A 27,808-nucleotide genomic window follows, 5' to 3' on the forward strand; every position below is an offset into this window, starting at 1 on the left:
TAAAAAAAAAAAAAAAAAAAGAAATGCAGTTCTCAGGCCCCACTCTAGAGTACTGAACCAGAAACTCTGTGGGGAGGCCCAGAAATGTGTGTTTTCTCAAGTCCTCGAGGTGATTCTGACATGTGTTGAAGTTGAAAAACCATTGCTCTGGAGAATCATTGCTTTCTCTCCTGGTCTATGTGTTCTCTAGCTCATGGTGTCTCCAGTTCACTGGTAAATACTTTATGCACTTTTAAGAGTAAGTGTAAATTTCTAAAAGAGCTTATCCGATTGGGAAAGTTAATTTTCTGGGCACAGTCCATGAAGCATTTATGGGAACCATGCCTCTTGCAGGCCTCCCCTCCTTAAGAAACAGACTAGCACTGCTTTCTTGAGCAGGGATGGGGGGGGGGCAGCAGAAAATGAGACAGAAGTCATTAATTAAGAAAAAGTATACAGCATGACTCCAGTGGAGGACTTCTTGGGATTTTCTTAGTTGGATAATCTGGATCTGGACTTCTTCTGGGAAGGACAAGAGGGAACAAGTATTTCTTTACACCACTGAAAAGAGTTTAGAGGCAAGACAGTTAACCTGTACTGATTTTTGAAGATGATTCAGGTAAGGTTGAAATTAAAATTCTAAGTGAAATGGATAGGGACCCAATTCCTAAACACAAATGACATCCGACTAATATCTTTAATGGAAGCATATGGCAAAATGCTTGCATTAACACATACTATTGCTTTCTGCCACCACCTTTTTTTTCCTTTTTTTCAGTACTGGGGATTGAACCCAGGGTCATTTAACCACTGAGCTATATTCCTAGCTCTTTTTATATTTGATTTAAAGACAGACTCCTGCTGAGTTGCTTATGGCCTCGCTAATTTGCTAAGTTGCTGTCTTTGAACTCTTTATCCTCTTGCCTCTGCCTCTTGATTGGGAGTCTCACCTTAGCTGGGATTACAGGTGTACATTATAATGCCTGGCTGCCACCACCTTTTTAAAACTAAGAAATGCTTGGTAAATTTTAAAGTAGTAACAGCTTCAAAGAGGTTTACTTCCTTCAGGTTACTTTGTTAGGGGCAAGAAATAGTTAAGAATGAATAAGTTTCAGTGGAAATCTCTGATTAAATTGAGGCAGAAAGTAGATAAGGGTAGAGGTTCTGCTTTGTTTTGCCACTGTGCTGTTCTGTTCAGGGAAAAACAAATAACCAAATATTCTTGTGAAATAGATGTGAGTTCCTAAGATTTATTCACTCATCAGTTTAAAGATCTTGATAACCCATGTTCCTGATAACTAGGTCAAAGACAGTCTTGTTCTACAGGTGATTAATAACAAACAAATTAAATGCTGCATTTAGTTCCTACCAGGAGCTTTTCAAATACTTGGAGAATCAAGAATAACATGTCCCAAAGTACAAGATAATAGATGGTTAAGTGCTTAATGACGTTATTCTTGATGTGCCTCTCTGTACACTCTTAAATATCTCATCTCTCGTGACTTTAAGTAGTAACTACATGGAACAGTATTTCTCAGTCTCAAGAATGTAGGAATAAACTGTTGCAAAAATGTCTCACGTTCCCTTATTATGGAAGGAAAGTATTTTTATAATAATTTTACCTAACCTAAAAATAGGCAGAAGTAGCTTTGTCTCATAACTTAAAGAACTGTAAGAAACAAATTTACAAGTTAAATACAGAAAAGCTATACAGTCAACAGGATTTTAATTAAATTAGTGACTGTTTTATTGAAGCAAAAGCCACAACTGAAGCCCTAACCAGCCAAGGCTCAGGCTCCTGGTACTCTTTGGGGCTTTCTTAGCAGGAGTCATGTGATGACAACTCAACTCTTGCTACTGTATTTAAACTACTGTGAAGCTATTTTTTATATACATGGTATGGATTTGGGATTTTTTTTTCCTTATTTCACCTGTGGAATTGTAAAAACAAATTGTGTATATATTAATTCTTCTTGTCGTATTTTTTTCCTTATTTGGCAATAATCAATGTACAACTATGTATGGTCAATCTGACTGAAATACAGATGAAAGGTAGGGAATATAATTTGGTTGCTACTTGATATAAGGAAGTCATTCAGATGGTCCAATTTTTCTTGTTGCTTTTTTTTTTTATGAGAACTCTAGATAGGGCAGAGGGGTTGAAGGGGAAGGGAGGGGGCATGGGGTCATTAATGATGGTGGAATGTGATGATCAATATTATTCAAAGTACAGGTATGAAAACACGAACACACACAACCAGAGATATGAAACATTGTGCTCTATATGTGTAATAAGAATTGTAATGCATTCCGCTGTCATAAATAAATTTTAAAAAAAAGAGAGAAAGATTACGTTTTTTCCCACAGAAGTCAAGGACTACTGCTTGTTCACTGCAATAGCTCATTGGTGAGTTTTCCTGACTTTGATATTAATTGCAGGGACTATCAGTATAATTGTGATAAATTATAGTACAGACTATAATGAAAATGAAAGCAATGTTGCACTGGATTTTTAAAGATCATCATCAATATGAAAACGTGAAATTCTCATTAAAATGTATACAAGTCCTCAGTAAAAATTCAGGGCATCTGTGGTGGACACAGCTGTCCCTTCCAGACCTCCCCTAAGAAGGAAGCTTGTGGTGCCCCAGCTATCAGCAGAAGCTAATCTCCTGCTCTCACTTCCTGTCCAGTGCTCAGCTGCAGAGAGCTGCCTAGCCCAAGGGCTCTTCCTTCCCCAGGTGTCCATTTGCATTCCCACTGATGGAGGCAGCAGTACTAAAACTTTGGCTATTTACTCTGAACTGGGAGAGTTCTGATGGGTCCTATGTGCTCCAGATTCTCCATGAACTCCAAGGAGGCTTCGCCAGCTTGCACTGCAGTTCTATTTTTCCTTTCCAATCCTGTTTCTCTCTCCCTCTCACTAGTTATGATTCCTGGTCAATACCCTGCAGGACAAACCCCATTTCAGCAGCTACTTCCAAAGGACCCACTCAATAAGAGCTTCCAACATGTCTCTGAGGAGAGAGATGTTGCCTCTTGTGTAGCTCTAATTCTTACTGCAGCTTCTAGTCATGTAGTTCAGCTTCTCATTGTATCTTCCTGCCAGCACTGCAAATTCAAGAGTTCCAAATTTGATGCACAAATAGTCTTTAAGTCTTACGCTTCAGAACAATGCATGTGTGTGTTCTGTTTTTATAATAATGTGACCATCATATTCCCACAACATCAAAAATTGGGAGGTGATTTTGCTTCCTCAGACACCTGGGTCAGCACATCAGATCTATTATTCAAGCTTCTTAACAGTAGGAGCATTTTACTCCAGGGATCCACTTTTCCCCTAAACAAGGGATGCTACTAAAGTTATAATAGCTTCTGTTTGTTCTTCAGATAGTCATTCTTTTTAATTGTTTAGCTTCCCACTAGCTTTGATTCTATATACTTTAAAGACATTTTTTTTCCCTGTCCTGAAGCACACATACACAAAAATCCCACTCTTAATCACCTACATATTTTGGAGCACAATATCTTGGCTCACATGTTAAGTAAAAAGAGTAATGCTTTGATGAGATTGCAGCAAACACTAAAGGCTTCACTTTTCTTTCCCCAACTAGCATCAGTGTACTGAGGTCAGTAGAATGAAGCATTTGTTCTAGTTTACAGTAAAATATATTCAGTTTTCTTTATCTTTTACATTGCACTGAAGAGTAAAGAAACACAAGTCTTGACAAATGCCAAAATGATAATTTTATCATATAAATAGAGACAAACGTGAATATTATTAAGTGGTTTAGAAGTCTATGAAAACATGCATATTTTTAAAGCTGTCAACTCATTGAAAGAAGCTGATGTTTAAAATGGAAAGTTGTGTTGTCAGTTGAAAGTGAGAATCTGAGATGTTTGTGAAGGAGACATTGTCAGGAAAGCAGTAGAACATCTCCTGCCCATGGGTACAGTCCTGAGGATTTGTGATAGCCATGATGAATCCAAAAATCATGACCACAGCACCAATGGGAAGCATGACACAGGACACAATCTTATCTGAGTGTGTCCTTGGTTCTTCTGACAGTTTCAGATAACATGCTGAGGGGATGATAAAAATCAGAGGAGCTGCACAGAGCACACCCTGTGAGTTGAAAACAAGAAACAAGATAATGTTACTAGATGGAAACATTCTTTGGACAATTTTTAAAAACATTTTCAAAATGTATTTTTCATTGCACCTGTTGAATCAAGCAAAGGAAAGAAAAATAATTCCAAGAAAGACACAGAAATAGGTTTTTCCTTTTCCAAAGGAATATTTACAAATGAAAATGATAATATATAATAGTACATCAGACTTAAGACCAGATGATCAGAAAATAAAATAGAAAATGAAACATAAATAGACCAACTTCTAGCAAATCTGCAGTCTCCCTTTATTTCAGTCACGTCCTGTATCCTTATATTATTCTTTTATGGTATCCACTATGTCTTTCAAACCTGAGTGGTCTGTTTGTCATTTGTGTACAAATGGGGACTTTGAAAAATTGTATGGGCATATTGTCTTCCTCTAAATCTGTGCTTGTATGAAAGTAGTGCCTGTCTGTGTTGAGAAAGGAAAACTATAACCACAGGGCATTTAACATGGAAGAACATTTCTAAATCCTCTTTCAAGCAAAATGAAATGCATTAATTACCCTAGAAAATTGACAGCAGAACTAAATGACTATAACTTGCCCCTACATTAGCTATAGATAAATTTAACCTAAGGCATAATGTCAGATTGAAAATAATGGGTAACAGAGTTATAGAAATACCAACTTATAGCAGGGTATGGTGGTGCATGCCTGTAATAACAATAGCTTGGGAGGCTGAGGCAGGAGGATTGAGAGTTCAAAGCTAGTCTCAGCAAAACAGATACACTAAGCAACTCAGTGAGACCCTGTCTTTAAATAAAATACAAAATAGTGCTGGGGATGTGGCTAATGGTCCAGTGCCCCTGAGTTCCATCCCTGGTAACCCCATCCCCAAAATACCAAGTCATTGACTTGAGAGGAAAGGAGACTTATCCCTGAATAGTCCTAAACCTCACTAGACACTTTGCAAATGATGTAAATGTTGAAATTCAATTCATTTTTGGTAATATATTTTTTCCTAATTATTCCGTTTTAATGACATCATATATTAAATAGAACATAAAATTAATAAAATATATTAAAATATGGTGAATTTTATTCTCAACCCACAAAATAAAAGTTTTCCTTTAAAATATGTGGGGGTTTTTTGTGTGTATCTTTTAGATTTATCCATAACAAAGTGTTATGGATACATATGGATAGTGAAATGATTATCATAGTAATGCAAAGTTCATGACTTTTATTTTACATAATCACTTTTTTGCATATGTGAAAAGAACAGCTAAAATATACTTAACAAGCATCCCATATACCATACAATTTTATTAACTGTAGTTCTTATGTTCTACATTAGATCTCTAGACTTGTTCATCCTGTCTGCTACTTTGTGTCCTTTAAGCTTTATCTCATTTCCTCCCTGCTCTCTGGTCCTGGGTAATCACAGTTTTATTCTCTGTATATGTATATTTGACCTTTTAAAAAATTTTCATATATAAATGAGATCATGTAATATTTTTCTTTCTGTGTCTGGCTTACTCACTTAGCCTAATATCCATTAATGTCATGGCAAATGGCAGGATTTCCTTCTTTTAAAAGGCCTAATGACATTCCATTGTGAATATATTCCACATTTTCCTTATCCATTTATCCCCTGATGGGCATTTAGGTTGTTTCATATCATGGCTGTTGTAAATAATGCTACAATTGACATGGGAGTATAGAAGTACAGATATCTTTATGAGATGGTGATTTTACTTCCTTTGGCTATAAACCCAGAATAGAAATTGCTGGCTCAAATGGTAGTTCTGTTTTTAATTTCTTTAGGAACCTCCATAATGTTTTTGATAGTAACTGTATCAATCTACATTCTAACCAACAACATACCAGGACTCCCTTTTCTTCACAGCCTTGCCAATATTTATTGGTAGAATGCCAGATTGAAAATAATGGGTAGTAGAGTTATAGAAGTACAAAGTTATTAGCCAGGTGCAGTGCACACCTGTAATCCCAGCAGCTCAGGAGGCTGAGGCAGGAGGATCTAGAGTTCAAAGCCAGCCTCAGCAAAAAAGAAGTACTAATAAACTTTATTTTATTTTATTTTATAATATTCATTCTAGTAGCTCTGGGGTGATATTGCACAATGATTTTAATTTGTATTTACCTGAAGATTAGTGACATTGAATACCTTTTATTATTGGTCATTTTTATATCTTTGGAGAAAGATATATTTAGGTCATCTGTCCATTATTTAATATTTCTGTTATTTTTAGATTTTCTGCTACAGAGTTGTAAGAATTCTTTAAAATTTTTGTGTATCAACCCCTTATTATAATACTTTTTTCCCCTAGTGCCTAGGTTGTTTTTTCATTTTGTTGACTGTTTCTATTGTTGTGTAGAGGTTTTTAGTTTTCTGTAGTTCTATTTATATGTTTTTTTTTTTTTTTTGTCATTGAGCCTGAGTTTTTGCTATGATATCTAAAAGTAAATGACAAAACCAATGTCAAAGAGTTTTATCCCATGTTCTTTTAGGAATTTTATGGCTTCAGCTCTTACAGTTGTTTTTTAAACCTTTCCAGTTGACTTTTGTATTTGATAAGGGTCCAATTTCATTCTTTTGAATGTGGAAATCTATTTTCCCAGCAGTATTTATTCAGGAATTATCCTTTTCCCATCATGATGACCTTGTCAAATACTGATTTAACTCTATGCTTGGATTCCGTTCTGCTCAATTAATATGTTTCTATTTTTATCCCAGTGCCATACTATAGCTTTGCAATATCTTTTAAAATCAGGAAATGTCATTCCTCTTTGTTTTCCTTCTTTGTATTGCTTTAGTTTATTTGGCTCCATATAGGTTTTAGATTTTTTTCCTATTTCTATGCATTACTCCATTTGAATTTTGATAGAGGTTGTATTGAATCTATACATTGCTTTGGAATATACACATTTTCACAATAGTAATTTTTCCAATTCATCATCACAGAATATCCTTCTATTTATTTGAACCTCCTTAAATTCCTTTCAACAGTATTTTATCTCCTTGGTTAAATTTACTCTAAATTGTTATTTGTGTAAAGAAATGTTCCTGATTTTTGTATATTGACTTGGATTCCTCAGCTTTACCAAATTCATTTATTATTTCTAGAATTTTTTGGAAACCTGGCACAATTGCACAATTGTGTCTTCTGCAACTATAGTTTTACTTCCTCCATCCTGATTCAGATGTCTTCTATGTCTTTTTCTTTTCTGATTGCTCTTTCTAGTATTTCCATTAGTACATTGAATAGAAGTGCTGAAAGTGGGCTTCTCTCACTTGTACTGGATCTTAGTGGAAACACTTTTAGTTATTTCCCATTGATTATGATCTTAACTAAGAGTTTTTCATAACTGTTCTTTATTACATGGAGAAACTTTCCTTCTATATTTAAACTGTTAAAAGTTTTTGTCACAAAAGGCTGCTGAAGACTTTGTCAAATGCTTTTACTCTGTCAATAGAGATGATCATGTGGTTATTAGCTTTCATTTTGTTAATGTGAAATATAACATGTTATTGTCTTAAAGATAAAAAAGTGTTAAAAATACATAATCAATAACTAAAAATGCAATATTGATTCATAATTAAATACAAGATTTCTTTAAAATGTTTTTCTATATTTTAAAAGGTCATTGTGTAAATTTGTAAGTATATATAAGCATAATATAATGAAACTCTATGTATCTATAACCTATGTTTTATGAGCTCTTTGGAAAACTATATTCACAGATTTTTCCCAGATTCAACCAAAGCAAACTGAATTTGAAGTTGGATGATGAAGAATAACAAATTATATTTAAAAAAAAAACTTTACCTATTTTCTCAGTGTCCCCACTTAATCAAATTACTGTGTGTTCCACATTAAGCACCACTTATATTATTATAGGTGAAATATTATTACTATGATTTCAATAGTACACCTCTTTTTGTTTTTTACAAAACCAAAAAAAGAAATCTAAATTGTCAATTACATGTTTCACATTATCAAATCAGACTAGTTAGGGAGTATCTAAAGGTCTGTGGAAGAATAGTAGTGACCACACTGCATGGAAAATATTTCACCAGTAAGAGAAACACAAGAATGAGGAATGAGTAAGAGAAAAAAATATTACATTCCAATTTAAAATATGTAGACAAAGTACTTTTGCAATTTATAGTGCCTGAATACAAAAAAATACCCATAAAGGTACACAATAAACAAAAGATTAGCTGTCATATGGCTAGAATTAAAGAAATGCTAGGCAAGAACTCTACCACCAAGCTGCCTCCCCAGCCTCACAGTGCTTTTCTAAGTTACAGAAAATATTATAGAACTCAATCTGTGCTTATACTCTATGATTTCTTTGAAGGAAGAATTTCTGAAACAAAGTAATTCAAATCCGTGTATATACTGGTTTTATATGTAGTCTCTTCTCATTGTAGGAACAGATCTGGAGCTGCAGAGTCTGAAGGTATCATCAGGATGACAACTGCTGTCAGCTGCTATGGAAAGGCTGCTGTCAGCCCTTGAAATCTTTCAAACCTAACTCCCTGGGCAGGGCAAAGAAAGGGGTGTTCTGTTTATGTTGTAATTCATAAGAGGTGAGAAAGTAATAATTACAGAGAAAATTATATTGATGATGTTTGTACTGGAAGGAGCCCAGTTGATTATCACGTCTTGAATACCAGTTACTTTCTGGTAACTTGAAAGTTCAGTTTTGCTAGAGGTTGTTGCCGGATTCAAGATCATCAGTAAAATGATAGTGCATTTCTATCTGCTCTATTTCCCATAAATTAGTCCAACTTATTTCCTTCCTTTAGTGTAGACCTGTTTGAGGATACATTACTGGCTTTGGAATGATTTTTAAAATTGCTTGACAGTTTGTAAAATCAGAACTACTTATTAAAGAGAGAGTAAAACGTGGTTTTATTTATAAAGACAGAACAGTGCTATCCACTGGTAATAGTACAACTGATGCCAGGACATTTTACCATTTGCAACAGGGAAAGAACAGAAAGTGTTGAAGAATTTTACCAACTATATAGATGGGAAAAGTGTCTGAATTCTCTTTTCTGAACAAAAACCTCTCAAATTGTGCAGGGAAGGTAAAAAAAAATAAAATAATACTTATTAATCTTTTAAATTTCTATTTTTAACCAGTTCAGACACATGAAATTTATTTCTATACCTTAAAAAACAAAAACTGTCTTTAGCTCAGGATCTGTCAACTTGGACTATGTCTTGCTCACTCTGATGATTGTATTTCTGTATCTGGTTCTCACTGGGTATTTGGTTTGCTTTATTACTTCCATGCAAGCTTCACACAATGCCTGTTGAACTGGTTACTCTGGCCACAGGCACCAGCTGTTTCATTTTTTTCCCCTCTCTTTGTGCTGCTGCAAGTAGAAACCCATAGGGCCCAATTACTGTACATGCCTCTTTTCTATAATAGCAATGTCAGTGCCAAGATGCTGGATTCTTATTACCAAGAATGAGATTTACATTCATTTTATTTGCTTTTTAAATTAATCCTTTAAAAGTGAGGGTACATTTGCTTTGGAAAAATATTTTCATTGTCTACTGCCATGAAAATGATGAATTAAACATAAAACTCTAAATGAGGTTTTAATTTTATTGAATAAGTAATATAACCCCAAATAATTTATCCTTTGATGTTCAATTTTACTAAATATCATTTCCCTAATTTCACAAGTTTTCTTATTCTAATATGTATCACATCTATGAAGGTCATTGTTCTACTTAGTGATAATTGAGAAGCCATAATAGAAAAGAATTCCTAAAGTACTACAATTATTAATGAAGATGACAAGGACCTGGGTTCAGTCTCCAACAGCTCCCACCCCAAATTATAAATTAAAATGAAAGCTATTAACTATAATTTAAGATTAAAAAGTTTTAGTTTTATTTTAATCCATTTCCTGATATTTTAAACCATATTAAAGTCAATTCATATGTATTATGAATCACTCTGAACCTTATTTGCAAATGAACTCAATGCATAGATTTTTAATTATAAAATGGGTAAAAAAGCAGAATTATTTGACATAATTTAATGCCTGACATGTAGAAAATCTCAGATGAATGCAATGATTAAATGTATGGGCTAGAGAGGATCCAAATACCTGTGTTCAAATCTTGATTCTTCTACTTAGCTTGTATGGCCTCAGATTGATTATTAATCACTGGGCCTCAATTTTTGCATCTGTAAAGTTAACATGATCAAGGAAGATAATGCATGCAAAGTACTTAGCCCAGCATATGCACATGTTAGCTCATATTATCCCTATGCAGTAGAACACAGTATGCTTTAGTTAACTCCTCACATGTCACATGTTACAGCATGTATTAGTTACTGACAGAAATGATGCTAAATTTGGCTGGATTACTCATTGTCAGTGTCCACACAAAAGGGAGGTGGGGAAAGAGCAGAAGATGTTATTGTGCATACCAAAAACTTTTATTGATGGACAAAACACATATTTTCAGATGGTCTATAGAGAATGGAGATTCTAGATTTTACTAATTTCTGCAAAATGCTTTTAAAACAGGTGTCATTGTCTTGGGTTATTAGGTTATAGCCAACAATATAACACTTTCCTATAATTGTTTTGTGTGTATCTCTCTATATAGGTTAAAAAATCTAAGAATCTAGAATTATGTTTTAATTTTTTTAAAGTAATCTTCCACAGAAGCTCAGATTTTGACTTTTTAATATTTACAAGGTATTCTCTGACTATAATAACCAAGACCTATCTTAATCACAAATGTTTTTAATATAAGTACAATAGTGAATATTTAGTGTTAATGTGATAAGGATTTTGTTGCACATGTGTCATGAAAATTAGCAATTAAGTCTATGTAAAGCAATGGTTAAATTTACAAAAATATATCATTTCCCAAAAATGAGCCATATGTATGTGCTTGGCTAACTAGAGACAAACAAAACATTTCTTAGTTTACCAAGATGTGGTTGCCTGTTTAGGCAGCTGATAGATATATTTTTCCTCATAACAAAATTCTACAACATTAAAAAACAAAACTTGTGAATTCAAATGAGACGTTTCATAAAACAAGAGAAAACAGGGTGGGGGATCATGTTGGTCGTATCTACAGCATAGTTGAAAGATCACTACTACTATTAACACCAACACTTTTTGTCATACTTTATTTCCTGGTACTACACTAAACAATGTCATATGTGGGAACATGGAAATAAGTCCTGATCTTTGGTCTCAAGGGGCAATCACCCATGCAGGAATTTGAACACACTGTTTTTATCCTTATTCCAAGTATCATGGAAAATGAAGAAGGTGGCTACACATTGTCTTCAAAGAGCTTACAATTTGGTAGGGAAGACAAATTTACAGATGGTTCAAATAGCACATGATATGAGATAATATACAAATGAAGTTACTTCATTAAAGTTACTGCATCAAGGTTGCTACATGAAATAATCTTGAGTGGACCTACTAGCCCTGTCCTATGCAAAATCATAATGGCATCTGGAGGGAAAAGTGTCTTGGGCACTAACAATAATACTTTCTCCAAGCCCTAACTCTTAACGTAATGTGTGAATGATAACTTGGGATCCTACCTATAAAAGTCTGCCCTCCCATGGTGCATAACCTAATAAATCCTAAACGGTGTGATTTCGTTTAGAAATCTGTGCTGTTTCTGCTTAGAAATTAGAACCAAGGAGTCATGCATAATGTGCCCTTCTATCCCTCTGCCTTCTAATTAAACCTGTCACCAAATTATGACATATTTTCCTCAAAAATGTCTTTAGATATCCTATCTACTTCCCTATCATCTTCATCACCTACATAGCAGTTGAACTTGTATGTTTGTGAGAAAGCAAGGATCCCTTCTGATTTCCTTCCATCACTCCTGTTTTGTGGCACATAAGAAGTAAACAATAAATATGTGATCTATGAGTACATGTGTTGTTATTTGCACTCGATTGTGAAGCCTTTGTGATATATTGAGAGAAATGAAAGGAAACTGGTCATTGTAGGAAAAGGAAACAGGTAAGACAAAGGACAAAAGAAAGAACTGATTTGGAATGTATATATAAGCCATAAAAAGAAGGTTGGCTGGTACTGAGGGTAGATTTTACTAAGTAAAGGGGAAATAGCTTTTCATAAAAGCAAATATAAACTCTGTTTATATTTGCTCTGGGAGGAAAGTGGAGATATTTGGGGCAGGATGCTAATAAACTGAAAGTAGAACTTAAATATGTTCTAGTGGAAGCAAAAAAAAAAAAAAGGATCAATTTAGATGTAGTTGTGATGAAGATCTCAATTTGAATGGTGGCAGTAAATGCTACAAAAGAAAGATCTGGAGAGAGAAAAATATTAAAAGAAAAAGAAATTTGGCCTGGGTAAGTGATTATACAATATGGATATAACTCTCCTCCTTTCATATTTTCAATGAATTTCACTAGGTATATATTTTTACTCAGAAAAAATATTCCAGGTCCATTTAATTGATATTTTTTTCTTTTAGAAATGTCTATATATCATACAACCATGACCTTGCACTCTTGATGTTTTCAATTAGTTGATACTTTGTTGTGAGGGGCTGTGCTGTGCACTGTGGGATCTTGGTAGTACCCCTCACCTTCTCACTAGATGCTAACGGCACTGCCCACCTAGTTAATAGTACACCTCAAGATACTGGCGGGGAGAGCAAAGTTAACCCCTATTTGAGACCCACTGTTTCAAAACTATATAGTCCTATTAAGTGCAGAGTATCATTGTTATAAATATTTACTATTATATTACAAACATGTTTTCATTCTAATTCAGAAAGTGACAATTCTCTTAGGAAAATACATCTTATATTAAATAGAAACATTTTCACCCACCCCCAGAACTGAGTACTTTACCACTGAGCTACATCCCCAACCTTTTTTCCTTTTTTATTTTGATACAGGGTCTCCTCTCAGTCATCCAGGCTGGCCATCAAGTTGTGTCCCTCCTGGCTCAGTCTTCATAGTAGCTGGATCAGAGGTAAGTGCCTCCTCGCCCAGCGGAACCATTATTTTAAGAGTTTTAGGGGGCTGGGATTGTGGCTCAGTGGTAGAGCACTTGCCTAGCACGGGCGGGACCTGGGTTCTATCCTCAGTGCCACATTAAAAAAAAAAAGGCCTTATGTTGTGTCCATCTACACCTAAAAAATAAATATTTTTTAAAAAAGGGAGTTTTAGGATGGAAGAAGTAGATCTTTAAATGTACTTACATTGAGTTCTAAAACTATTCCAAGGCAATCAATCAGCAATGAAACCAATGTGGCTATCATAATTATAACCACTGTTATAAGCACATGGAAAAATGATGAAAGAGTCCCTCCAAAAAACACGTTGGCAATGACCTGCCAAATAAACAGATTATTTTGAGAGGTAGTCTTCAGACATGCAAGATTTATTGAAAGAGTATTTTGTAATAGCATGTAGGAGTATATACAATATTGTCATAAGACAATCAAATTTTGTCTCTATGAATGTTTTATATTTCCAAATTACTTACACATAGACACATAATGCAAGAACAAGTATTTTTTGGTGGTGCTATTAGTCAGTCAGTTGATTATATTACAGATGCAGAGCATGACACACCAGGGTTTAAATACATGCATCTCTCAAGAATAAGCAAACCCTTAGGAAGTTACCTTATCCTTCTTCTTGAGCCTAACAAGGTTACTACTAAAACAAACTGCAGATGCTATTTAGATTACTTGAATGGCCTCTGAGGAAAGCATTACCACATTTCCTTTTAATGATGCTGGATGTGTAATATCCTTTACTAAGAGGAAATTGATTCTACATAAATGAAATCCTAATTGTTACAATTTAAGTCCATGATATATTGCTTTTCCTCAACAAAAATAGAGAAGAGTTTATCACTATTTCTTAGTAATACTCAGATCAGGAAACCAATTGACAGTCTCCTATGTAATATATCCCACACTGTGGTATAATTTACAAAGAGAAGATGTCTGGGAGATTCTTCCTTTCTCTGGAATTAATATCCTAACTAGAAATTGACAACCCATCTAAAGAAATGAATGTATACAGGAGGCTGAGGCAGGAGGATTGTGAATTCAAAGACAGCCTTAGCAAAAGCGAGGTGCTAAGCAACTCAGTAAGACACTGTCTCTAAATAAACTATAAATTAGGGCTGGGGATGTGGCTCAGTGGTCGAGTGTCCTTGAGTTCAATCCCCAGTACCAAAATAAATAAATAAACAAACAAACAAATTTATCAATTTGTGATGGTACAAAAAATATCAAATAGCTTTTAGAACTAGAAAGAGCTTCAATCATCCAGATCTGTCTCCCTTCAAGTAATCTTCTTTACAGCATTCCTGAAAAGTTCTGGACTCACCTTGGCTTGAGATAGGGATTGAAACATGGATAAAATTTGAAGCTGAATTGCCAACTGAGTCAATAGCATGCAAAAGAGCAAAGAGGTGAGAGTAGGAACAAACCTGTGGAGGGAGACAGGAGACTGAATAGAGGAGTGACTGTGCAGAAGATCAGGGGCAGAGATGGCATGGTAGGAGAGGGTCAGATGCTTAATATGGTAAAGAAGCAGCTCTCTAAGCTGTGTTACCTTGGTAGGTAACATTCCCCAGAGGCCAGATGCTGCCGTGGCTCTGCTAAAGAGTTGAACTAATAACTCTAACTGATTATAATTTGAACAGTCTTCCAAATATTATCTTATTTAAAATCTATTATCATCAAAACTTCTAGTATAGGACTGTGAGAATGAAAAAAATCTGGGCAGACTAGTGAGGGATATTTATTAGGGACACACAGCATTTTTGTTCCCTTTATATGTGGCTGGATATCTTACCCATGATTTGAGATGGTTTCATTATATTAGCTCTGTGTGTGTGTTTATGTGTATAGAAAGAAGTGAACGGGTGAGGTATATATGACATTCCTCTGCCTAATCTTTACTACGATGGCAAAGATCTTGATTTAGTTCTGTCTTCCTGTCATGGCAGCTGGAAAGGAAATTCAGGTCCAAGTACTGAAGACAGAGGCTGCCCAGGTGAAGTGACTCAGATGGTCCACACACAGTTTACCAGAAACCGCATGGGAATGCACCATCTGTTCTTTCTGATCTAGAGATCAAATCTGAACCTCAAGTCCTGGGCAGATGCTGCAAGAATACCATTTCCTGCATCTAGAAAATTTCTAAAAGGATCTTACATTTTAAAAACCTGCATAAAGTATCAGTTTATTTGACTTCTCCCTCTAGTCAAGGTAGAAAATGGCCTGTGAATGCCACATTAGCAAGTGAGCAGAAATGCTAGTAGCAGAGGATACACACAGTGCTGCCCTCTTCCCTCTTTGAAGTCCCAATGCTCGTCCTCACCCAGCACTGCCCATGGGAAGGGAAGCTCCGGGCTGTCCTGAGGGGCTTGCTGATTACTGAGTGCATTTAAGGCTCTGTGGACGTTTCACTTCATACATTAGACCCATTCACATAGTGCACTGTGTAAACAGCCCCCAGGAATAGATCCTAAGACTAAGCCCTTTTCAGTATGACTCCTGAAAGAACCACTGTGCCTCAGGATCATGTTTCACTGCTAACCAGTGCAGTGGGTGTTTAGCTGTCAGCAAAAGGGATTCCTGACAAGCCATGCTATCCCATTTTACACCAAAAGGACTCATTCTGTTTCAGCTAATCTTTCTCCACAAATCCAAGTGGATTATACAACATAATTTGGAAATGAATTTATAAACAAAAAAAATTGTAGAGAAATAATATACTGTATGTTTACATTATTTATATAATTTTTGTATGTCACATATAAATGTATACATATAAATATATAAATGAAGTATATATGTAAAATCATAGGTTGATGTTGCATTTTGATTCCCCACAGTCTATAAGACATTTTAGTTTTTTAAAAATAGCAAAACCAATTAGAATTCAATGCACATTGATTTACAAAATGTTTTCCCAAAACTACAATTTTGAAAAATGCTTTTTAAACCTTGGTACTTAATTTATTTGTAAGAATACTATTTTTAACAAAGCCAATAAGTATGGGTTGGGGATGTGGCTCAAGCGGTAATGTGCTTGCCTGGCATGCGCGGGGCGCTGGGTTCGATCCTCAGCACCACATAAAAATAAAATAAAGATGTTGTGTCCACCGAAAACTAAAAAATAAACATTAAAAAATTCTCTCTCTCTCTCTTAAAAAAAAAAAAAGCCAATAAGTAAGCCAGGTGCAATGGTGCAAACCTATAATCCCAGCTATTCCAGAAGGCTGAGATAGGAGGATCACAAGTTGGAGGCCAGCCTCAGCAATTTACCAACATGACACCCTGTCTCAAAATATGAAGGGCTAAGGATGTACCTCAGAGATAGTGTACCCTTGGTTCTACACATGGTATTGGGAAAAAAAAAAAAAGAAAAAAGCCAACAGCTTCAGTTTAACTATACTAAAGGTTGGCATTCACTTTAGAATGCAGTTATATAAACATTTGTGCTTATGCTTATAAATATAATTTTTACTTCTAACTTTTGAAAAATTAATCTTATACTCTAATATTCTAAGTTGAGAAAGAAAATTTTATAAATTACATCATTGTCGTGTCCTTGAGAATTTTTAGAATAAAATTATTTATAAATATTCCTAATTTAAGTGTAGTAGAGAGAGAACCTGGATAAAGTATTAAAGAAGAATCATGCTTACCTCTCTAGTTACAAAGCATTCGATTGGGTATGTCAAAATGACAGTTATGCCATAGCAAAACCTTCCAAAGGTTACCAGGTCATCACCTCTGCAATAATTTTCAAATAAGTCCCCTAGAGAATAATATAAAATAAATTTATGTATTTATTAGATACTAGATTTTTGAGGTACATAACAAATGAGATATTTATTATTATAAGTCAAGCTCTATAATCTTCATTTCAGTTAATTAAAGGAATAGATTACCAGGTCCAAATGTGTTTGCATTCAGTACCATATAGCTATTTATTGATATTAAAATTAATATGTGTCCCATTTGATGAGAAATGCAACACTAATCGTTTTTTTTTATTATTATTATTATTCCTATTATTTGTTTTTGGTGGATTTGCCTCAAGTTTGAATCAAATTCTAAAAAACACTTTTATCCATTGTCTTCTTACATTAGAATCAACTCCCTAAATTCTTGCTCACTGGCTTTGTAAATTTGCTTCTGGCCTTTGTTTGTGGTAAGTGACTGAATTACATATATAAAAAAATCTATTAAAATAAACAAATTTCCCTTTGAAGTGCTATTCTTAGATCAAGGACAAATCTGAAAGGAAGAGTAGTCCAGTACATCTGGGGAGTTGAGTTTCCTGCACACGATGCTGTAGGGGTTAATCACAGTCTTGGGACCACACCAAGGAATTCTAAACATATTGTCTTTTATGTCATCCAATGTGCCTGAGTGTAAATGCACTGTTTCAAAACTGAAAATATGGCTGCCTCCCAGAAAGAACATTAAATTTAGTTCCAGACTAAATAATGAACTATATACCTTGAACCAGTACTTTAGATCCCGTATGTTTGCAGAAATTGATGAAGAAATACAGGAATCTAATTAGGGCAGAGAAGTCATCAGCCAGAAACACTCAGTCGTGTTTATTTCCTGAATAACATGTTTATTTCCCAAATAACATGCATTTGGATCCATTTATTTCCCAAGTAGTGTGCTTAAATTTGAAAACTGCAATTGCCTTTTTTTCAAGAGCACTGAGTACAAAACTACATCAAAGTCACATATCTCACTACTGTTTAAAAAGAAAACAAAATAATACCTTTGTACTCTTTTCTTTAAAAAGCTAAATACCCTAAATGAACTGCCTCTTCTGGAGATCCATTTAAGTGACCCCCTCAACTCCCCCATCAAGTAAAACAAACATACATTCCTTTCTAATGTCCTTTTTTGGGCAGAATGAGTTTGTACCACAAAGCAGCAGTGACAGGGAACTGCCTGAAAATTGATTGAAAAGGCTCCAGATTCTCTGAAAATAAAAAGGGTGAAATTCCCCATTCACTAGCCTTCACTAATAAATGGGCCCCACGCCTTATCAAAAGTCAATGAGAATGTCAGCAATAATCTAGAGTTCCTACTGCTTCACAAGCTGGACTTTATCTACTCATCCAGGGGAGCAAAGCAGCACACAGTTTGTACAAACAAGACCTGATTTGCCTAAGGAGAAATGACCTGAAGGACCAGGGTCAGTTTATTCCAGTTTGAAATGAAATATATTTTAGGGAATTATAGCCAGGGGAAAAATAAGGACAACAACCACCACATCAAACACCTGTCAGCTTTGTGATAGATTTAATGAAATCTGAGCAATTACCACTTATTTTTTTAAAAAAAGAAAACACACACACACACACACACACACACACACACCAGGAAGGTATGACTAGCAAAAAAAAGGTTTACGTTTTACTGAAGAGGCATTTAAAACCCAAGGTCCCACACAGACCAGAACCCTTAGGCCATTCATCTTGACAAACTGTGTAGCAATAGTGACACATGCCAATGTTTCGAAATAGTTTTTATCAAGACCTTCAAGGTCACTTTTAACTGCTCTTTACTGGCACACACAGGTATTATATTTTGGCTGCATTGGTATCATGTTATTCATTATTTATTAAGCCATCTTTCTTCATTTTCTGAGAAATATCTGTGTACAATCACAGTGACCTGTAACCTCTGTTAAAAAAAAAAAAAAAAAAAAAAACAGCCATTCTCCCAAGAACATTCTAGTGTCACAGAAAACTAAGCCCAGAGGAGCTGGAGGTAAGAGACAGCTTTTAGTGGGTCATGGTAGACCAAAATGGAGGAGGCAGGAAGAGAATGGAAAGAAAATGGGACTTGGATGTCAGAAGACTTTTTCTCTAATTTGTCACAAACCAGCATAGGCAAGCTACTGCAACTCTTTGTGTCTTAAAAGGAGGTAAAACTAGTTATTCCACTTAACCTTCCAAGGGTTGTTTGAAGGTCAAGTGAGACACCAGACCTGCAAAAGCTGTGAAATACATGAATCACAGCCTTGGCCTGCTGTCAGACTACCCTTCGTATCGCACTCTTTGGAGTGTAATGAATGAATGAAAAGGTCAAGGGCCCTTTAAGAAAGGATGATTCAGTTGTTGGGCCTGGGTGAAAACAAGAAAAGAGAAGTAACTTTGGAAGGAGGAAGGGAAAGGACTGCTTTTATGGAAAAGATGATGTTTTGTAATTAAGAGGAGAATGGAACAATTCAATAAAAATGCCCTTCAGGCTGGGAAAGAAAAAGAAAAAAAGTCTGGATAAGAAAAGTCTGGATTAGAATTAAAATGATGCAAACATCTAGAGAATTTGTTAATAGAGAAGCAGGCAACTTGCTTAAACTAATCACCCAGGTGAGGTAGGGGATAAGAGAGGTCAAATTAAAAAAAAAAAAAAAAGAAAGAAAGGAAAAATCAACAGAAATAATAACAATGAGAGTACAGTAGGAAGAAATTTGAGCAAAGAAAAGATGTTCAGTGCTGTTAGGTGATTCAGAAAGAGTCAGGAGACACAGAACCCAGAAGATTATTAGCTTTGAGCACGAGGAGGCCCTTTGTTAGTTGAGTTTGAACATGCAGTAGAGTACGGGGAGGAAGGACCTGAACCTGGGTTCGTGAGCCTGGAGTGAAGATGGAAGGAGAGATTATGGACCACAGAACTAAGATTAAGAGTTTAGAGGGGAAATCTGAGGAAACAGCAGAGAGACAGGAGGGTAGAGCAAAGAATGGGTGGAAGAGTGATTATTTCAAATATAACAGTGGACAAATTTGTACTAAAAATTGAGTAGAACATTGGGTGTATTGGTACCAATCCACAAGAGCACCAAAATACCATGGAACTGAATCTCTCATTTTACCTTGGGTAAAGCCAGTGAAAGTCAAATATCCACAAGTAGCAAAGAGCACACAGATAAATACAGAAACCAAGATGGACATATGGATGATGCGGGACCATTTTGCTACTGTGGCTTCTTCCAAAGAACCATAGACTAAGAAGCAGTTATGGTGGCAAATAAATGCTGTAACACAAAAAAAGAAAAAAGGAAGCAAGCATTATTGAAGTAAGCCCAGGGTTTTTTTTTTCATTTATTCTGTAATTTAGAGATGAATGCTACTTTAGAATGTCAATCAACTGATGTTCAAAATATTATTTTACTAAATATACAAGAAAATAATTTTTCTAATGAGTCTAGAAATGAGAAACTTCATTCATATCAGACTTATGTTGTATCTTGTCTTGATATAAACCAGACTATCCAAACTTCTCTCCCACTTTCCTTCTCCTAATGACCCTTCCCATCTAAAGGAAAATCTAAACAACACCATAATTATCAATGCATGACTTCCTCTGCCATCTGGGACACAGAGTTGCTTTAGATATCCAGCCAATTCTTAGTACATTGTGTGCAAGTTTTGAAGAAGTCCATAATACTTGCTAGAATTTCAAATTAAGAAACAAGATAACTATAAGGGTTTCTGCATGAGAAATAGATTTTTCCAAATTGAAGCAAATCTTAGTGATGAGTGAGAAAAGTTTGAGCATAAATTAGATCATACACTGCTAATAGGAAGTTTAAAACTTAGGATACCAGACGTCCAGGTATTTTTATTAAATAGATCTTTTTCAGTGAATAGATGACTCGTTATTGGGAAAGGGCCTTTTGAAGCCATGTACTCACCAAAAGACATGACCCCAACAGCCTGAATGGCATTGGGCTTTGCAAATACCCAGGCATCTTCCATTTTGGGTCTAGAAGAGAACCAGTTAATTTGATAAATTATCTTTAAAAATGTAAACATGGATATATCAGAGAGCAAGAAATGGTGCCACAAATAAAAAATTGGGGGCCTATAAGCCCCAAATAAAAAGGGGCCCCCATGAATCTTATTTAGTCATAAATAAATTTCCTGGGATCATCAATACAATCTCAACCCCAGTCCTTTAAAATGCATTTGTAATACTTGTGCAGATTCTATTTTTATATATGTAAAATAGCCACTGGCTATGTAATTTTATGGATTTGTTTGCTCATCAATTTAACAACAAGCCTTTATTATGTACTCATCGTTGAGACTCTCATTGAGGGAGATATATAAAATTAATAATGCCCAATTGCTGCCCTTGATATTCCCCTCCTTACTTTTTCAGGCTCCATCTACCCAAGGTATATTTAGCATTACGGTTGAGGGTGATGCACATGAACGAATAGTAACTAAGAATGTACTGAGTGTATCCTGGGAACTCAACTGTGTCATCTCATTTAACTTTTACAACAACATTGAGTATTACTCTCATCATTTAACAAACGAGGAAAGTCAATGCCTAGGTGGTGACATAATTTGCTAAGCTCCCACAGATAATAAGTGAGGAAGTTGGGGTTCATCTTCTTGGTAAACTTTATCCTCATCAAATGTCTCTTCCATGCTGAACTTTCTTCCAGTGACCTCAAGTTTCCACCTGTGGTTATATTCCTCATAAGGAGTTTTGGAAATATATACACTTTAAAGAGCTTGAAGCAACCTGTATCCTAGCAGAATTAAAATATTCAGTATGAGCAGGAGTTTGCCTCCCTGATTAGAATCCTCTTGTACCCAGTCAGCAATGATGAACAGCACAGGCTCTAAGATCAAACAGATAGTCTCTGTGTTTGTCTGACTTCTTCTATTTATTATCTATGTGAACTCAGGCTAGTTACTTGATCTTCCTGTGCTTTGATTTCTATATCTATAAAATGGGGATAACAGTAGACCTAAATCATTGAATTATTGTGCAGATTAGAGAAAATGTGTAAAACTTCCGAAAGAGAGACTACAACATAGCACATGTTTAATAAGTGGTCATTTTTATCATCATTTTTATTAATACCTTTATTATCATCTATAGTTATTTAAGAAAAGGTAGCCAAAAAAGGGCATGATGGCAGACACCTATAATTCTAGAGACTTGAGAGGCTGAGGTAAGAGGATGGCAAGTTGGAGGCTAGCCTGGGTAACTTAGGGAGACCCTGTCTTTTTTTTTTTTTTTAATGCAGCAAAAAGTATAAAAGTATGGCCAACTTCCCTAGAAAGGAAAAACTTGGATAATACCTAGAATAATACATTAAGGTAGAAGAGATGGGCACAGGAAGCACACTTTAAAAATGAAGGCACTGGGGCTTTAAAATTAAAAAAAAAAGAGAAATTCCAAAGATTAAAATCCACCTTTCCTAATTTTGTTATTCATTCTTTATGTAAATGGGACACAAAATAACCTTGTGTGTTTTGCCAGAGTTTCTGGGATTTGTGCAGGATATCACCTTTCTTTCCACATAGGAAAGGAGCTATGATAGGAAGGGCTGTGGCAAGGGAGGCCCCAAGGGTGCCCTGACCTGCTCTGATTCCACTTGTTGGAGCGGGAGCTGCTGCCACCTGCTGCCCGCACTGCTGCAACTACAGTCAGCATTAGCAATCCCAGCACACCTGTTAAATTCCACAATTAATGTGGAAAACACACACGTTTTGTTTATCATCCTTAAAAAATAATTTAGATCAAGGACAAATAACCATTATGGAAATTTGAAGGCTGTCTAAATTTCTAGGATGTTATAAATGATATCCTTTTTCATAGGGTTTCTGCTTATGAAAAATACTCTCTTTTCCCCTTCAAAACAGATTGTGATAGTGTCCTGCTTTTAAAACTTCTATTAAAAATAGAAATGGAAGAGTTTGAGCTTCATTTTCCTCCTTTAATTCAATTTTTTCAGGTCCCTATGGTTTTTTGAAGATATTTCTGGCGTGTACAATAATACCTGAAGATGATTTTGGATTTTCTCTGTTAATCTTTTTAACAGTATTTTTTAGTTGTCAGTGGACCTTTATTTTATTTTATATGCTGAGAATTGAACCCAGTGCCTCACACATGCTAGGCAAGCGCTATACCACTGAACCATAACTCCAGCCCCTCTCTGTTCATTTTAATGATGGTAATTTTTTAAGATGGGAAGTGCCAAAGAAGATATTAGAGACAGAAAAATTGCATGTTGCCCAAATCTAGAGGAAGAGAAGAGATATTGAATGTGACTTTTGAATCATTTATAAAATAGTAGAGGATTGAGTACTAGGGGAAAAAATGCACACCCATACATACACGCACTTGGATATTTTATGTGATTGTGAAATAATCATAAACTTGTGTGCTATAAAGCAATTGTTAAATGCTAAATGTACAAAAAATAAAATATATGGAATAGAATATTTAGGTAAAATAGTAACTTATAGGAAAAATGTAAAAATTATTGCTCAGTAATCATCAATATTTGTTTTACAAACATATTGACTGGTACTACATGTTGTCAATAATATGTGCCTGTTAAGGGTATAAAAGCATGAACATGAATGAAGTTAACCTTAGCACATAATAGTAATCTCTGGGGAAACAGAAATGAATCAACTTTTAAATATGATCATCTATTGCCCATCAAGATTGGATGCAAACATAAAAAAATGATTTTTGTCCAAGTTCCTGTTTCCTGAACTGTATGTAAGTATACAGTATTTTCTAAATAAAACCTCCCTCTCAAAGATGGAGAGGTAGTTCAATGGCAGAGGGCTTGCCTAGCATGTGCAAGGCTCTGGGTTTGATTTCCAGCACTGCAAAAACAAAACCTCTCTGGATGTTAACCTAGTATTTTAAATTTGTTTTTAGTTGTATAGATGGGCACAATATCTTTATTTATTTACTTGTTTTATGTGGTGCTGAGGATCTAACCCAGGGTCTCACACCTGCAAGGCAAGTGCTCTATCACTTAGCTCCAGCTCCAGCCCCTTAACCTAGTTTTTAACCTTGAATTTCAATGAGTATTCTAGAATTGAAACTTGATACTTCTTGTTTTCTAGTTACTTATTCATTCATTTAACATTCAACAAATATTTGTTGACCACTCTGTGGTAATCGTTGTTACAATCTTTGGGAATACTGAAAAGAAAAAGACTAAAGACAAAGAGGTGAATTATTTTGGTGTATATTCTGCATCATAGAACAACTCTGTACAATGGTATTTTCTGTAATGATGGGCATGTACTATATTCATGCTGTGCAATATGGTTGTCTGATATAGAAGTCAAAAGTGGCTACTGAGTATTTGAAGTTATGGCTAGTGTGACTGAAGAATTAATTTTTAAGTTTATTTAATTTCATCTCACTTAAATTTACATAGCCACAAGTGCCTAGTAACTATTGTATAGGAAAGCACAGATATAAAAGGAGTCATGTAGAAAGTCTAAGATAGCCTAAAGGAATTATACAAATTACCTAAAGAAGTTTCATTTTTCCTGTAACATAGTTTGTTCATTAATTTACAGCTTACTATTTACCATTTGAAATTTCCAAGTGACAACTAAAAGAATGGAGTAGTTGTGTGTAAACATAACTAACAAGTGTACTTTATTAACTTCTAGAGACCATGGATATTTGAGAATTTGCCAAAAAGAAAAAAAAAAAGGAGGGAACATAATTTAAAGTGTAATTACACATATAGTTATATGGTAAAACAGTACATAGGAGTCATACTTTACTATAAAATATGAATTAAACTACTTCATAGTTAAAAGATTAAATTACGGAATAAGTGCTTGATTTTATTTATTTAAAACCAGAGGTGCTTTACTACTGAGCCACATTCTTGGTCCTTTTCATTTTTTATTTTCAGACAGCATCTTTCCTCACTAAGTTGCTGAGACTGGCCTCTAACTTACCATTCTCCTGCCTCAGCCTCTCGAGTTGCTAGGATACAGGCATGTGTCTCCATGCCTGGCTAAGTTCTTTATTTCAAAGAATAAGTCACAATAAGTTACCTTTAAATAAGGAATATTTTTCAGTTGATTATTCAAATTCGACCATATTAATTAACCTAGACTTTTCAGAAATATTTCTTTTCCACAAAAAGTCAGAAGAAACTCCTAAATAAGAACTTCTCTCCAATTTAAGTTTGTTCTAGATTATTCTATTAAAATTCATTTCCCTGAAGAATTGAAATCAATGGCACTTGCTGGTGTGTATCTAGAGTAAACAGAAGCCAACAGTTCTGGAATTAGCCCATTGAGCTCAGTGTTGTCTAACCTGCAAGTGTGAGTATTACCCATCTATGAATGGAAGCTCTTTATCCACATCTTGCTCCTCCTGCTTCTTTAATTTAATAAATGTACTTGCTGGGTAAAGACCAAATAGTGACTAACATAATCAAAAAAGGAACAACTAAAATAAGAATAAACTTAATTTTCATTGCAAAGAACACATTTTCTTTATGACTAAGAAATACACAGCAGATTGTAATAGAAAAAATACGGACTTTGGGCTCAAAGAAACTTGGATTTAAATTTTAACTTTATGATTTATTAGCAAGTGACTTTTGGCAGATTGCTTAGTGATACTGTTCTCAATATTGATAATGCTGTTTTATGTATTAATGTAAGAGTTAAATGAAAAGATGAAGGAAAGAAAGTGGTACACAGTGGATAATGTTAGATGAGTCCCTCTTTTCCTTGTTCTTTTTCCTTGCATTATCATTAAAGTAATAATTCATGTCTAAATCTGGGTGTAAGGATCAGCAAATATGGGAAATGAAAACTTCTTTATAGTATTCATAATTTTTTCTTCAAAAAAAGAAAGGACCTTGGGCAATGCAAAATAGCTTATTCTTTTAAAATAAGGGATTCTGGAAAAACATCAAAAATTTGTCTATCTCCCTACATACACAACAATCGCATTGGTACAGTCTACCTGACATAACCATTTTAGAACTCTGGAGCCTATTGAAGCTTGAAACTTCCAGAAGAAGCATTAGATGGTAATTGAGGTTACTTTTAATCAAGTTGAGTTTTCACCATGGGAGCAACCACCCAAGACCCATACCAGGCAGACAGCCATGCTCACACATGTTCTAGGAGGACCTTGCCTGGAGCTTGTGGGAGCCAGAGGGGACAAAAAAGCACCATGTGTTCCAGATACAGGGATCTATGCTCAGATTTCTGATTGTTGCTTCTGATGACAAAAGTGCTGACAAAAAGGTGGCAAACCATGATTACTGCATCTCCTCCCATTGTGGCAAGCCACTTCCTCTTGTCTAACAGGACTTCCACAGCATTTGAAGAACCAGCACCCACCTTCTCTTAATTTTTGTATGTCAATAAAAATATAAAGAACAAAATCATCTAACTACTGGATCATCTACTTCCTTTCTCTACCTGTTAGTTTATAGCTGCAATTACCCTACTTCATTAAGACATTAGGCAAAAAATTAAAAATAAGTATATTTTGTGAAAATATTGTTGTGGCAGCAGTTGAGAATGGAAGGCATTACAGCCAAGTAGAGGGAGCTCATGATGAGAAAGAGCTGACTTGCTGCACACAACCCTTTGAGTATAAACTCAGAAACATCAGAAAGCTACCAAGGATACTTCACCAAAAGGTAAAAATAAGAAAAATGGAAGGTCCTGGATAGAGGTCAGTGGATGGAGGTAAGAGATAAAGGAACTCCTAGGATGACAATGGGAAGAAAACTGAGACTCCAGTCTCTCTGGAGAGAATCAGTACAACAGAATGAAAGCTTTTGGAGGAAGCTCTCCAACAAATAAATTAATTAATTAATTAATTAATTAATAGGTATCCATATGTTTGAACATTTGAAAGAGGAATAACAAAAATGATCAAATTTAAAAGCTAAATTGGACACCTAGCTAAATGGGTCAAAAATAACTCTGAGAGCAAAGTGCTCATTGTAGGAAAAAAATTTAAAAAAAAAGAAAGAAAGAAAAATAAAACTATTTAACTTTAAAAGCTGTGCTATGTCTTGATGTATTATGATATGTATAATATGTATACCTAAAAAGAAGAAAGATAATTTGGGGACTGGCTTATAACAGTTTGCAGCCTTAGTATGGCAAATACCTTTAAAAGATTGCTTCCCTTATCCTCCAAAATCTAAGCATATGCTAAGTCACATACTTGAGTTTTTGTCTTTGTCTTCTGTTGTTGTTGTTTGGTGCTGGGGATTAAAGTCAGGGCTCTCTTGTGCTAGGACAAAGGAGCTTTAGCTTTGAGATACACCTCAGCCAGCCCCTTTTACTTTAAAAAACCCTTGGTGTGTGCATATGGTAGGGTGATGAAGGTGGAGAAATTGGGGAAGTTGAATTCATTTTGAGAAATTGTCCAAGTTTGCATTCCAGGATTCAGGCTCTCATCCTGTTTTGAAATACAGACTCCTCCTTATCTCCACATCAGCTGAGGAGCAATAAGGCCAGACAGTAGGAAGCAAGTCCTATGTATGCCTCCAGTCTTCACCCACTCAGGAAAACAAGCTTTAGAGTGACTACTCCTGAGCCTTAGAACAGGAGGCCTCTACATCAGGATGATCAGACAACCTTATGCCTCTCTCTGGCACATCCCCTCCCTCTTTCTGGCTAAACAGAAGCAACCTCCAAACTATACAATCCTGGCAGAGCCTCCATTTTCGTTGTAAGTTTTATATGTTAACCTCCTCAATCACACATCTGAGAGTTAAGTGCTCTGGGTGGCACATGAGGCTCTTGTTTCCTGTCAGACCACAGGCTGTTCATGACAGGCAGATCTGAGCAC

The 27,808-nt window shown here is 35.2% G+C and overlaps 1 protein-coding gene across 3 annotated transcripts in view; it reads right to left on the reverse strand.

Moving 5' to 3' along the window:
* Positions 1–3,586: 3,586 nt before the first annotated feature.
* The window catches only part of Slc38a11 (solute carrier family 38 member 11), a 48,679-nt gene continuing 24,457 nt past the window's right edge, over positions 3,587–27,808 (reverse strand). The window contains exons 8-12 of one of the 3 annotated variants that reach the window (XM_015479260.1): positions 20,877–20,947; positions 20,055–20,216; positions 16,849–16,961; positions 13,373–13,504; positions 3,587–4,105 (exon numbers count right to left, since the gene is read on the reverse strand). In XM_015479260.1, the coding sequence (XP_015334746.1) occupies positions 3,812–4,105; positions 13,373–13,504; positions 16,849–16,961; positions 20,055–20,216; positions 20,877–20,947 (772 nt within the window). In that variant the 3' untranslated portion in view covers positions 3,587–3,811. The remainder of the gene's footprint in view (positions 4,106–13,372; positions 13,505–16,848; positions 16,962–20,054; positions 20,217–20,876; positions 20,948–27,808) is intronic. The other 2 variants (XM_015479262.2, XM_015479261.2) reach the window with 2 other exon arrangements.

This window comes from Marmota marmota, unplaced genomic scaffold (genome assembly GCF_001458135.2).
Source record: "Marmota marmota marmota unplaced genomic scaffold, marMar, whole genome shotgun sequence".
In the NCBI taxonomy this organism is placed as follows: Eukaryota; Metazoa; Chordata; class Mammalia; order Rodentia; family Sciuridae; genus Marmota; species Marmota marmota.